The sequence below is a fragment of the Malania oleifera genome, chromosome 8, assembly GCF_029873635.1.
Source record: "Malania oleifera isolate guangnan ecotype guangnan chromosome 8, ASM2987363v1, whole genome shotgun sequence".
In the NCBI taxonomy this organism is placed as follows: domain Eukaryota; kingdom Viridiplantae; phylum Streptophyta; class Magnoliopsida; order Santalales; family Ximeniaceae; genus Malania; species Malania oleifera.
The window spans coordinates 95,571,738-95,585,883 of NC_080424.1; the positions used below are offsets into that span (position 1 = coordinate 95,571,738).

At 33.9% G+C, this 14,146-nt stretch overlaps 1 protein-coding gene across 1 annotated transcript; it reads left to right on the forward strand.

Annotated features, from left to right (window-relative positions):
* The first annotated feature begins 10,469 nt into the window (after positions 1 to 10,469).
* LOC131163003 (uncharacterized) lies at positions 10,470 to 12,892 on the forward strand. The gene is made up of 3 exons (XM_058119677.1): positions 10,470 to 10,915; positions 11,054 to 11,272; positions 12,554 to 12,892. Exons 1-3 carry the CDS (start codon positions 10,664 to 10,666, stop codon positions 12,641 to 12,643), a joined length of 561 nt encoding a protein of 186 aa, XP_057975660.1. The 5' UTR covers positions 10,470 to 10,663; the 3' UTR covers positions 12,644 to 12,892.
* The last annotated feature ends 1,254 nt before the right edge of the window (positions 12,893 to 14,146 follow it).

The following is a 14,146-nucleotide window of genomic DNA, read 5'->3' on the forward strand; positions in this document are numbered from 1 at the left end:
AAAGGAGATTAAAAGTAATATAGGGTCCATTAAAATGGATGGAACACTAGAGGAAGTGGCATTGTTTCCCATTTTGCTTGTTTGTTCCTTCCTCCCACTCATTTTAGAGTAGCTAATGGCAATAGGGTTTGATTTTGGGATGATGCTTGGCCTGGTTATAGTCGTTGGAGTAGATGATGCTTCATCTTTTTTAAGATTTCCACTCTTCACAATGCATGTATCATCTCTTTCTTTTCTTTGGAGAGGAGCTCTCTTTCTTGGGATTTTCATTTTATAGTGAATTTCATACCAACTGTGTCTACTCTATGAAATATGTTGTTTATGGGGATAATCCACTATATTCTGATATATGTGTTTTATGGGATGCATGAACACGTTACATTATTTAATGCTTATTATATGAAGCTCCTATGCACTCGCAAAATTCATTACTAGTTGGATTATTGTGAATTGTTTATTGTAAACACCTAGGTTTGGAGCATATATCTATGGAAAATGTCATATTTATAGGAGAAATGCTGCCAAAATTTTTCGAAAGCGTATACTAATTTTTTTAACTTTCTTAATTTGTAGGATTTGCAACTATGACAGCGTCAGGACGATATTATGCACTACGGATGTAGTTTTTCACTTTTTTTGTTATCTGAATAGATGAAATGTATTTGAATTTGAATTTGAATTTGTATAATATATTTGTATTTAAATTTGAATTTGTATAATATATTTGTATTTGAATTTGAATTTGTATAATATATTTGTATTTAAATTTGAATTAGAATTTTGAATAATTTATGAATTTTATTGCAATTATGGTTTAATGTTATGTATAAGAAAATGTAATTTAATTACATATTTTTACAAGAATTAATAATTAGAAAAAAAATTAATTTCACTACTAATTGTTCAATTTAAGTATTAGTGACGGTTTCAAAATCGTCACTAATAGCCTTTTTTAGTTTTAATGAAGGTTCTCAAACCGTCACTAATAATATGGCTTTAATGACGGTTCTGCAGAACAAAAGTGACGATTCTAAAACCGTCACTAATAATAAAGCAATAGTGACGGTTCTAAAACCGTCACTAATAATAGAGCAATAGTCACGGTTTTAAAACCGTCACTAATAATAGAGCATTAGTGATGGTTTTAAAATCGTCACTAATAATTTAGCATTAGTGACGGTTTTAAACCGTTATTAATACTATGACTTTAGTGACGATTTTTGGTCGATTCGATGTAGAATCTATAGTGACGGGCGTAGGTTTTTAGTGATGTTTTAATCCGTCACTAATACTCTATTATTAGTGACGGTTTGAAAAATTCAACTAATAAGTATTAGTAACGGCAGATATAGCGACTAATTGAAAATCGTCACTAATACTCATTAAACCGTCACTAATACTAGTAGTGACGGTTTTGTGAGCATTAGTGACGGTTTAAAACCGTCACTAATAACCTTATTTTTTGTAGTGATTGATAATGTATTATTAGTAGAAGGTTTAAAACACAATCTTTTAAGCATTAGCCAATTGAGTGACAAAGGGTTTGAAATAACCTTTAAGAAAGAAAAATGTGTTATTCAAAATCCCAAAGAAAATAAAATCTTGTTTATAGCTCTTAGGATAAATAATGTTTATTGTATAAACCTTGAGAATCTAATGAATCAAAACATAACTTGTTTGGCATCCATGAATGAAATAAGTTGGCTATGGCATAGGAAGTTAGGACATGCTAGCATGGACTTATTATCCAAATTATCAAAGAAAAATCTTGTAAAAGGATTACCAAATACCAAATTCATAAAAGACAAGATGTGTGACGCATGCCAAAAGGGAAAGTAAGTGAAAACAAGCTTTAAAAAAAAAAGTATATATCACTAAACGACCCCTAGAACTATTACACCTAGACTTATTCGATCCAACTAGAACTTTAAGCCTAGGAGGAAAACAATATGCTTTTGTAATAGTAGATGATTATTCAAGATTCACTTGGGTATTATTCCTAACAAATAAAGATGAAGCTTGTGACATGCTAATCACCTTATGTAAGAAATTACAAAATAAAAAGGACTATAATGTAACAAGTTTTAGAAGTGATCAAGGTAGGGAGTTTAGAAACAAAGAGGTTGATAAATTTTGTAATAAATATGGAATAAACCATAATTTCTCAGCACCTAGAACTCCATAACAAAATGGAGTTATAAAAAGAAAAAATAGAACCCTACAAGAGATGGCAAGAATAATGATAAACGAAAATAACCTACCTAAATACTTTTGTGCTGAAGTTGTAAATATAGCATGTTATATTGTAAATAGGGTATCTATAAGATCAAGTATAGACAAAACACCATATGAACTATGGAAAGAAAGAAAACCTACTATCTCTTACTTTCATATATTTGGATGCAAATGTTTTATCCTTAATACTAAAGATGATTTAGGAATGTTTGATGCAAAATATGATGAAGGTATCTTTTTAGGTTGCTCTACAAATAGTAAAGCCTATAGGGTTTATAATAGGAGAACTCTTACTATCATTGAATCAATACACATAACATTTGATGAATCAAATAATTATGAAAATAAAATTAAGAATGATGAAAAATAAGATATTCCACAAAAAGAAGAAGATCTTGAAATAAAAGAAAAAAATAATAATGAGACTTCAAATGAAAACATTATAGAAAATCTAGAACTACCTAAAGAATGGAGATATGCTAAAAGTCACCTAAAAGAACAAATACTTGGAGAAACTTCAAAAGGAATAACACTCGAGCCTCATTGAAAAATATTTGCAACCATTATGTCTTTTTATCTCAAGATGAACCCAAGAATATTGAAGAAGCCTTAAAAGATGACTCTTGGATTATAGCTATGCAAGAGAAACTAAATCAATTTGAAAGAAGCCAACTGTGGGAACTTATACCTAAACCCAAAGATAAATCAATCATAGGAACTAAATGGGTGTTTATAAATACAAAGGATGAAAATGGAGTTATTGTAAGAAATAAATTTAGGCTAGTAGCACAAGGTTATAATCAAGAAGAAGGTATCGATTACGATGAAATCTTTGCCCCTATAGTAAGAATGGAAGCAATTAGGATGCTCTTAGCTTATGCAGCCTATAAGGACTTCAAATTATATCAAATGGATGTAAAAAGTGCTTTCTTAAATGGATATATAAATGAAGAAGTATATGTAAAACAACCTCTAGGTTTTGAAAATTCAAAAAATTCAGATCATGTGTTTAAGTTAAGTTAACTAAAGCTTTATATGGATTGAAACAAGCACTTAGAGCTTGGTATGAAAGGCTAAGCAAGTTCCTAATTCAAAACAATTTTTCAAGAGGAAAGATAGATAGTACTTTATTTATAAAAACCAAAAATAAAGACATGCTTATAGTACAAATTTATGTTGATGATATTATTTTTGGAGCAACTCATGAGGATTTGTGTAATGAATTTGTTAAGTCTATGCAAAAAGAGTTTGAGATGAGCATGATGGGAGAGTTAAATTACTTTCTAGGATTACAAATCAAACAAGCAAAAAATGAAACTTTCATAAATCAAACTAAATATATTAAAGACATGTTAAAGAAATTTGATATGAAAGAAAGTAAACCCATAGGAACTCCCATGAGCACTTCAACTAGTCTTGACAAGGATGAAAAAGGGAAACAAGTAGATACTAAGCATTACCGAGGCATGATAGGAAGCTTACTTTACTTAACAGCAAGTAGACCGGATATTATGTTTAGCGTATGTATGTGTGTTAGGTTCCAATCAGCTCCTAAGGAATCACACCAATCAGTGGTGAAAAGAATCCTTAGATATCTACTAGGTACACTTGAACTAGGTTTATGGTATCCAAAGGAACTGAATTTGAAATGATAAGCTATTCCGATGCAGACTTTGCTGGATGCAAGTTAGATAGAAAAAGTACAAGTGGAATGTGTCATTTTCTAGGACACTCTTTAGTCTCATGGTCTTCAAAGAAACAAAACTCTATAGCATTATCCACAGCAGAAGCAGAATACATAGCAGCAGGGAATTGCTATGCCCAAACATTGTATATGAAACAACAACTAAAAGATTTCAAAATTCAATATCAAACTATTCCAATAAAATGTGACAACACAAGTGCCATAAATATTTCAAAAAATCCGGTATCTCACTCAAGAAAAAAACATATTGACATAAGACATCATTTCTTGAGAGATCATATGCAAAACGAAGACATAATGCTAGAATTTGTAAATACTAATGACCAATTAGCAGATACATTCACAAAACCACTCTCTGAAGAGCGATTCATATTCATTAGAAGAGAATTGGGAATGATGCATAGTCGAGAAGTAAACTGAAAAATTTTCTGCTTGGCAGGCGACTGCTAGGCTACTAACTTTCAAATTTTTTTTATTGACAGACGCCTGCCACATCCTAGCAGAACTCTGCCTCGCGGTGGGTAGGGTTCAAAACCTTGTTTTCTGTCTTTTTAACTTCCATCAGGAGGCACTCCTTCTTCTCTCTCTCTGAAAATCTTCTTTCCTACTCTTTTCCACACAGACTACTCTTCCAAATCAGCCTGAAACCGAGCATCAAACCTGCCCTCCACATCAAATCATGAATACAACCTAGGGTTTATCAGCCTTCCTCTTCAATATAAACATGCCAAGGATAAAATCAGCTGGTAACAAGGGTTATTCCTCTTCGACAAGGATCAACAATGATGAAGTAGAGAAATGGTTAGTAACTCCACATGCTAAGCAACTCTATAGGAATCAAATTGCTTCAGCCGAACCCATTCTAGGTAAAGTTCTTGATGTTACTTTCTTCAATTTATATTTTCCTGAAATTATGGAACTTTTTAAGGAAATTGGGTGGGATCGGTTCATTACTTATCAAGCAAAAGGATACTATCCAAACGTGGTTCGAATTTTCTATGCAAGTATGGAACGATTTGAAAATGGGATCAAAACAAATCTTCTAGGGCAAAATATTCATCTTACTCTCATATCTTTGGAAAAAATTCTTCGAGTCAAGCGAAGAGATTTTGAGGTCCACATTGTTGAGAAACAATGGATAATGTCCCAAGGATTTACTCCAGAGGAATTTTTATCCCTAGTCATAATTGATACACCTATCTCCTTTGGGCATCCACCTCTTTACAAACAGCTCAATTTACAAGCTCTAATCCTGCACAAACTTATTACATATAATATCCTACCACGTTCCGGTTCTCATGATCATATTTCATTCTTAGATTTTTTTGTTATGTGGTATATTCTTAAAGGAAAAAAGTTGGATCTTCTAAGTTTACTTATCAAATGGATTATTATGAAAGTTGATGCCCCTCGTGTCATTTTATCATATGCTGGGATGTAAAATATGGTATTTGCTCATTTTAATGTTCTTACACCATCATTTAACTTCACTAGAAAAACCCATTACGATATCTTTTCTAATACTATTCTTAAGCGTATGGGATATAAGAACTTTCCTCAAGGGTGGTTTCATAAGGGACATTGTCATGTATCATCTGCACCACCACCTCAGTCTTCCATACCAGCCTCTTCAGTTCAACTTGACCCAGAAATTCCTTCTTGGTTCGTTCCATTTTTTAATCATTATATGACCTTCAGTGATGGAATGCAATCTGGACTTGGTACACTAAGGGAGAAGGTTTCTACTGTGGAAACTCATTGTTCCAGCCTTATTCAGCGTGTTGACAAGATTGAGAAACATTTGGCTAGTTCTTCTAAAGGTAAATCTCAGATGGATATCAGCTCTGCTCCATCGAGTGATGATGAATTTGCTGAAAAATCTGGTGAACAAGAAGAAGAAGAATATGAAAGTGGGTCTATGGAAGCCTCTGATTGATGTGTCTCATCTATGTGCTATTTACCACTTTTATGTATTAGTGCTTCACCGGATAGTATGTTTTTTATGTTTGTAAGATCTATAAGTACTATGTATTGCAGCACTTCACTATGTTTTTTTTGTATAACTCTTTTTTCCTTTTTGATTGATGTCCAAAGGGGGAGATGTTTGAGCAAAGGAAGTGCAAAAATGAAAAATGTTAATATGCTATGGTTTGTAAAACTATGAATATGTATGGAGTATCTTATATGGATCTTGTATGGATGGATATATATGGATATGATCATTTTGCAAGTAACATGAATTCATTACTTAAGTGACTATGACTATGAATATATCATGCTTGTTAAAGGGGGAGCCATGAGTATTATCTCTTATTATTTTTACTCTCAATTTGTCATCATAAAAAAGGAGGAGATTGTTGGCCTAACAAGGCTTACAATTCTTATTTTGATGATAACAAATCATGATGTGTTTAATATGGTTTAAGTGAAAGTTTTTCAGGAAAAAGGCAAAGCATAAAGGTAGTGACAATGCTCAAAAGGATGATAAAGTTTATGGAACAAAAAAGGTCTTGAAGAGCATGAGAATTAAAGATAATTTGATGAAAGCTCAAAGAAAAGATCAGAAACTCAAAGATGATGGAAGAACAAGGACTTACTTCAAGATCAAAAGAATAAAGTTTTAAGGATGTTTGTATGTAAGTACTTCAAGTTAATTTCAAGTGTAAACTGAATTGAAGCTCTCATAAAATCAAAAGAAACTTAGAAATATATTTTTAGAAAAACCCTAAAGTATGTTTTTCAAATCAAAGAAAAAAAGGGTTTTAAAAAGAAAAGTTTTTTAGTAAAACAAAAGGGCTAGGAGTCGTCTTCATGTGGCAGGCGACTGCCCAAATTAAATGAAGAATTCTCAAAGAGGCAGTAGGGTGCTAGGCGACTATCTGAACATAGCCAGGCGCCTGGGCGGTCATGCTAAGCGACTGCTTGGGTTCTAGCAGGCGACTGCCAGTGTTCTGTGTTTTAAGTTTCTTCTATGACAGGCGACTGCCAAGTCGTGGCAGGCGACTGCCAAGTCGTGGCAGGTGACTGCCACTCGAACGTTGGCTTAAAAACTTCCAATGGGAAAATTTTTTAAATGGATTTTTTTGGCACTACTATTTTGAAAAACTTGGGGATTACTTCAAGGAAACTTGGGGGACAAGGAATTACTCTTAAACTTCTATAAATAGTCTCAAACTTCAAAGATTTTACACACCAAGAAATTTCTAGCAATCAAAGTTCTCTAAAAAGCTCTCAAACTCTCTTGTGTTCATTCAACTTCAAATACTGAATTGCTGTTGATTCAAACTCCGAAGTAAAACCTTCAAAGTCTGAATCTTTCAATATTTGGAAGATATTTGGTGATCTAAAATCAGTATTGAGCTTCAATCCTTTTATATTTGATTTACATTGAAGTATACTTGTGCTGAATGTTGTACTAACCTACTCTGTTGTGCGAGTATTTTTTTGTACATAAACTCTTCTCTATCTTGGTTCTTGTTTATAAATGATTCAAGGCTGTAGAATCGTTGGACCAAACGAGGGAATTTTGTTTGGAGAGACAGGCTCTAGCCTAAAGGAAGGAGTGATTGTAATCGGTATTGTTCCACCCGTCAATGGAACTGAACTAGTGAATTCTTGGGTGGTTTGCCAAAGGCGAGGACGTAGGCTGGGTATAAGCCAAACCTCATAAAACCTTGTGTCTCTCTTTTCTTCCTTACTCTTTATTTTTCAGCAATACTTACAACCTGCGTGTATGTTTTAAATTGTTAATTCTGAGTGTATGATTGTTAAATAGACCGGAGGATAATTTGTTTTGGCTTGATCAGCATTGATTGCGGAAACCGAAAGGGACTACGTTGGTTGATCATCCTAAATTTATTAATCAGAAAGTTTGTTTAAAAACTAAACACTAAGAAGAATTGTGAGTTTGGAATAAACACGGGGCTTACATAAATTCAGCGTGCTTTACAATTTATTATAGGGCTATTGATCCAAAGATCAAAATTTTGATTATCTTGTTGATTGGCTGTGATTGAATTGATTTTGTATCTACTTGTTGTGATTGTTGAAAAACAAAGTATTAAAATTAAAATATTTTTAAAAATCCAATTCACCCCCTCTTGAGAAACTATCCTAATTTCAATAATATTTCTATTTAAATTGTTATATACATATAAATCTGTTCACAACATTTGCACCAGCTGAATATTATAATATAATGAAAATATAATTTTTGTATCGTTTATAGTTTTTCTAAAAATAAAATGTTATCAAATCACGCTTGTTCTAAGGAATCAAAAAATATTCTGACAAGTTATTAATGCTGTAAAATATATACTCATGTCACACGAGTGACTGCTACTATATATCATGCTATTTGTCTGTGAAAAGCATATTTTGCTGAAAAATATTATTAGATTTGTTTCTAGGGTTTTCTCATTCAACATCAATATTCCCAAAAACTATTCTAATCACATATATAAATTTCTGAATTAAATACTATATATTCAATAATAAATTTTTTGAAAATATTTGACTTAGTCTATCCCCTAACCCATCTCTTGAGAAGCCTGTCGAAAAACCCTAAATCATGCATGCGGTATTCAGAACTCCAAACCCTGAAATTGTATTTACTCCCAGTTCAATCAACCCAACCCTAGAATATTTCTCATTTAGTATTTCCTATGCCCTATACACTCCAAATAAACACTTAAACTTTAAAATATCTTACTTACCCTGATTTTGGAGTGGTGTTCAAGGACTTCAAATCAACAATCCGCTCTAATTAAGTTGCAGAGAATCTCCCCACGAACCTCGTGGTGGCTTCTGATGGTCGAAATGGGGTAAAATGGAGCTGGATTTGAAGAGAGAAGGAGGGTGAGTTGAAGGTAGTGAGAGAAAATGAGAGAGGAAATGAATTTCTCATCAGAAATCTGATTCTCAGCCATATATAGGCAGCTGTCCACGTGGCTTCGTCAACGAGACACGCGGACTTGTCGACGAACTGAAGAAGGAAGTTAGTCGACGAAATTAGTGAGTTCTTCGACGAACATTTTAGGGTCTAAAATTTTTCCTCTCTTGATATCTTCTCATCAACGAGACACATGTACTTCGTCGACGAAACTTAGAAGTACATTCGTTGACGAAGACCCTGAGTTCGTCGATGAATTTCTGTTGATGCCCTTCATTTTCTTTCTTTTCTTTCTCTTTCTTTCTCTTTCTTTCTTTTCTTTTATTACTTTCATAAATTAAATTTTTTCGAGTCTCTACAGATACCACCACTAATCTTGCTATGACGGTGGTCAAAGACAAATCAAAATCGTAGCATATAATCCAATATTATCGAGTGAAACCCAAAATTATTTTCACCTTCAAAAACCAATAAAAAAAAAAAGTTAGAAATTCAAAATTCTCCTTCCTAGTGGGTTGGTACAAAAATTACAAAATCCTTATTGTGGGACAGAGGGAAGGTCCCACCACCCAGTGCATGGTGGGGTAGCTGCACACTCAAGTTGTAGGCTAATTATAGCTCAAATGATTGTCTCACTATTACTGCCAAAAGCCCACCCAACCCCAAAGCCCTTCCCACCTTTTCCACCCGGCCCATTGCATTTTAAGCATAATTTTACATGCCCATTGTATAATCTTTTGATTTTATTACACTCTCATTTCGTGCCAACTCATCAAACATTAAGTGATTACTTTTATTGTAATTGATTAATATAAGTGATACTCTAATCCTATATTCAGGTGGTAGAAAGTTTATTCCATTCATTATAATAAATTAATGAAAGTTTATTGTACAAAGAACTGTGTTTATACAATAAAAAAATATTATGTAAAACTTCTTATAATTTCATTGCAAGAAATAGATAAAAAATAATTGCTGTTTTTGAGATAGGAATATTTATATATTCATATATTATTATATGTTGAATGAAATATTAAGTAATTATGATAAATAGTTATTAATTTTATTTTCAAAATTTGCATTAAGTAACTATTGCACAAACGAAATGAACTATATTATAAAGGGAATTCTTCTTTTTTTAAAAGAAAAAATTTAATTTAATTATCTCAAATTATCATTGTAATTAAATATAATTATGATAAAACCTTTTTATGATTATATAAAATTCATGCTTATAACTATTTTCCCTCTTAAAACTAGCAATTATTTTAAAAATGTCATTATAAATTTTTAATTTTTTTTAAAAAAGTAAAAAATTGTAAGACAAGTGTGAGGTTTAGTTTAATTAATATTTATTTTAAAATGGTGTATTAGTATTATATTGCTCAAGGGTCCAGCTTTTAAAACCATTGATCTTCATAAGTCCTTTTTAGTACAGTGCCGTGAGTAAATGCCGTCGGTGGGCCCACTTGGTCCGTTGGAACGATTATATATATTTTCTTGTGTTAAAATATTACCCTCATGGAAGCCGAATGCCGACAGTCAAATCGGTCAGTAGATCGCGCGGTGGATCCCCACCGACACAAGTCAAACCACCAGTGGGACCAGCTCCGGCACTGATATCTAAGCCACTTGATCATTGATGCGCTGGCCGGGTCGCTGATAGCGCTCCATTCCGGTGTGAATGCAGGCACAGCATAATAGCGCCTACAGAGCTCAACCCAATAATTCTCTCTCTCTCTCTCTCTCTCTCTCTCTCTCTCTTCCTCTCTCCTGTAGTCAGCGCGGAGCAGACTGTGATTGTAGTGGAGTGCGTTACTCCAGAACTAAGAATGAAGGACGAAGAGGCGCCGGCGGTGACAACCACGGCGGTGGCGGCGGCGGCAATAAAGAAGGAGAGCTCTGAGGGGGGGAGTCTGCTGGGGAGGGGCGGCGGGTACAAGTTCTGGGCCTTGGCTGCTATTCTTCTGCTTGCTTTCTGGACTATGTTCACCGGCTCCGTCACTCTCAAATGGTCTGCCGGCGACCTTTCTCGGACTTCCGGCGACATCGACTCTCCCGTCCGCGACGATCTCGACATCCTGGTTAATTCCTATCTTAATTTATAGCGTTTAGATTAAAAATGACATGAATTTTGTGCGGACCCCAAATATAAAACATTCCAGCCTGCTTGAAAATTGTAAACTAGGGATTTGACTGTTTTATTTTGGGGATGGATGCAGGAAATGGAGGAGCGAGAGAAGGTGGTGAGGAGGATGTGGGATGTTTACACCCACAGCAGCAGCATCCGATTGCCGAGGTTCTGGCAGCAAGCTTTCGAAGCTGCCTACGAGAACCTGGTCAGCGACGTCGCCGCCGTCCGAGACGCCGCCATCACCGAGATCGCGAAGATCTCTGTGTGGACAATTGATATTGATCCGCCGCCGGCCCAACAATCCACGGTAAATTAGTGAAAGAATGAATTAATTAATGACCCACTTTAATTATTCGATCTTCGTGCATAGTAGAGTCTTAATTCCTGCTCGTTAATTACTGCATCTTACTTTTCGAATTTAACTCTGATGAATAGGGAATTCTTTAACAAAAGGGCTCTGCTTCATTTCTCATAATTTTTCAAAAATTTTGAGAGGGACTTGAATCTGTAACATCTGTTTGCTATACGTGTCATTGGGGAATTTTTAGGTTCTGATTTTCAGAGTTTTGTTCTGAAATTTCCAAATGATATCTTTGGGTGATCTTTCTATTTTCATCCTTCCTTCCTTCCATTTATGCTTCACTGGAAGTTCTTCATAGTATTATTATTAATTTCCACGAATTAATCATTGAGTAACTTAAAATTCTTTGTGTAACTTGTTCTAGGGGGATTTTCAATTTTCATGTTTCGATTATTTGAGTGATGATGATGATCTTCATGCAACTGTCACCCTAGTTATGTATGGTCTCAAGATCCTTTTGGTATATTTTTCATTTTCAGAATTCTGCTCAGAAGAAAATATTGAACTTTATGAAGCTTAAGCTACTTAGTCATGTATGAAATACATACATACATACATATATATATATATATATATATATATATATAAAGTCTTTATTTTTTAAATATAGAGGTGAAATCGGAGAATGGGGGCCTGATTCCAATTCCTGGGTATTCCAAACAATTTGATTCCCATTTCATTTTTGGTTTCCAATATTAGAATATTTAGTTTGATTTTTGATGCTCATGAACCAAACACCTGTTTTGAAAAACCGTAACAAAACCAACAAATGAAAGAAAGACAGCAAAAAGAAACTATGCATAGAATACAAGATTTTCGAGGTTTGGCAATTTGTCTACTTCCTCGGCATCACATCAGGTCTCTAATTCCAGTATTCAACATTAAGTATAAATAGAATGTCATAGTCCCTTCCCTCTCACTTTCCATGTATTCAATAGCTTCTTTGTTTTTTCAAAATAAGAATAATATGAGAATGTAAGGCAACCTTTGTAAATATAAAATTACGCAAGTATCTCCCATGAAGCTGTGGATAAAAGTCACATTCAGAATAATGCTTATGTAGTGCTCCATGTACTTGAAAATCAGACTCCACATACAACAACATCAGCTTAATTATTGAACTTTTTTTTTTTTGGGTGGTTTGCTTGTTAGAAAATTGGTCTGCCTAATCTAAAATTCTGAAAATGAAAGTGACATGGATAGTGGGTTTTGTGGTTTTGCTGTCAGAGAGGGAGTAGCATGAAAATGCAGAAGAGCTCCAAGGCAGCAGAGGAAAGCAAGGAGGGTTTAGCTTCAGTTGTTGGGGCAAGTCAATAACAGTAAGATTTTGGTGAATGCTGAAGCCATGAAGCTCTAGCATTTTGCTTGTTTTCTTTTACTTCTTATTCCAGTGATTTGCTGCCAATGAGAAGAGTATACAGAGACTTACTTCATCTAGAATGCTAAAGTTGCAATTTTATGCTCTATAACGGTGTGTAAATATGAGCCAACCTATAGGCAGAACAAACCCTGTAAAATAAGTTGTTGATGAAGATATTTTATGATTATATATTTTGGTTGTCTGTATTCGTATATATATTCATATGTGTGTATTTTTTGTGATCAGAACCTAGGGTAACCGCTGCCCTTACCTACTTACTAAATTCGGGATGAACTGATTGCGCCGGCCACAACCAAAACTAGGCGATCCAATGAAAATCGAACCCATGACCTCTTTCAATCTTTCGTCCAACCTTGTGACTGAGTCACGCCCCAATGGGGAGTCCGTATTGATGAATTCTTATGTTTAATCTAAGACCCATTTGGAGGTCTTTTTCGAGACTGATATTAAATTTAGATATGAAATTCAAGTGGTTATAGGTAAATTGAAGCAGACTCTTGTTTTTAACGTAGTTTTTCCATTTAGAGTAATCAAGAATTTTGCTTGGTAAAAGAAAATAAGGAGGAAGCATATTTTTAATTGTATTTTACTAATATATTATTAAAAAATAAAAGTTTATTTTAATATGATTACAAATTAAGAAAAATTAAATATTAATTATGCATAAAATCAATTTTTTGTTCACTGATTAGGTACATTTTTAATTTTCGTTTTCACTTTTCGTTATCACTAAACATGAAAATATATATATTTCTTGATTTTTTTCCCTAATATTCTCTAAGTTCTAAATGGAACCTTGAGTTGAAGTAAAGCTCAATTATGTAGGATTAACCTTGCAAGCCTTTTTCAAAACCCTAGCAATGCAAAGGCAGGGTTTGAAAACCAGCCGTTTGGTTATATGATTCACCTATTGGCTGAGCAATCAGGTTTGTTTTTGCCGCATTAGATTAGTTCGGGAGAAAGACTTGAATGCCACGAGATTCTATTAACTATCCTGTTGTGATGGAAAACGTACAGCAATTACAGTAAATAATACAGAAATACACAAAAATAAGGAAAGCAAGAAACACACACAAATTTAACGTGATTTGGTAGAATGCCTACGTCCACGGGATCAAGCGGCGGTTGAAATTCACTATCATCAAAAGTAGTAAGGTTACATCATTGTATTTATACTAACCCTATACATACCGTGGGGGCGTTGCCCCAAACATCCAACCTATTAGTTGTCCCAATTCAAATTTCAAAAACGATGTCAAACAAAATTGTCGACAGTTTTCCTCACAGGAAGAAATCATTGATGTATCTCTGGAAAATCATCCACAGTTTTCCTTCAGATTAGTTTCCTTGTTTTCTTCAACCTTTTTTCTTAGTACATGTGTTCCACTCGATATAAGCCGCATACTACAACATATCCCCTCTTCTAAACATATATCATG

Bases quoted from the DNA above. Each gene is read 5' to 3' on its own strand.
- LOC131163003 (XM_058119677.1), top strand. From the start codon at position 10,664: ATGAAGGACGAAGAGGCGCCGGCGGTGACAACCACGGCGGTGGCGGCG. The intron at 10,916-11,053 runs GTTAATTCCTAT...GGATGGATGCAG, and splicing joins GCGACGATCTCGACATCCTG to GAAATGGAGGAGCGAGAGAA. The intron at 11,273-12,553 runs GTAAATTAGTGA...TTTTGCTGTCAG, and splicing joins CGCCGGCCCAACAATCCACG to AGAGGGAGTAGCATGAAAAT.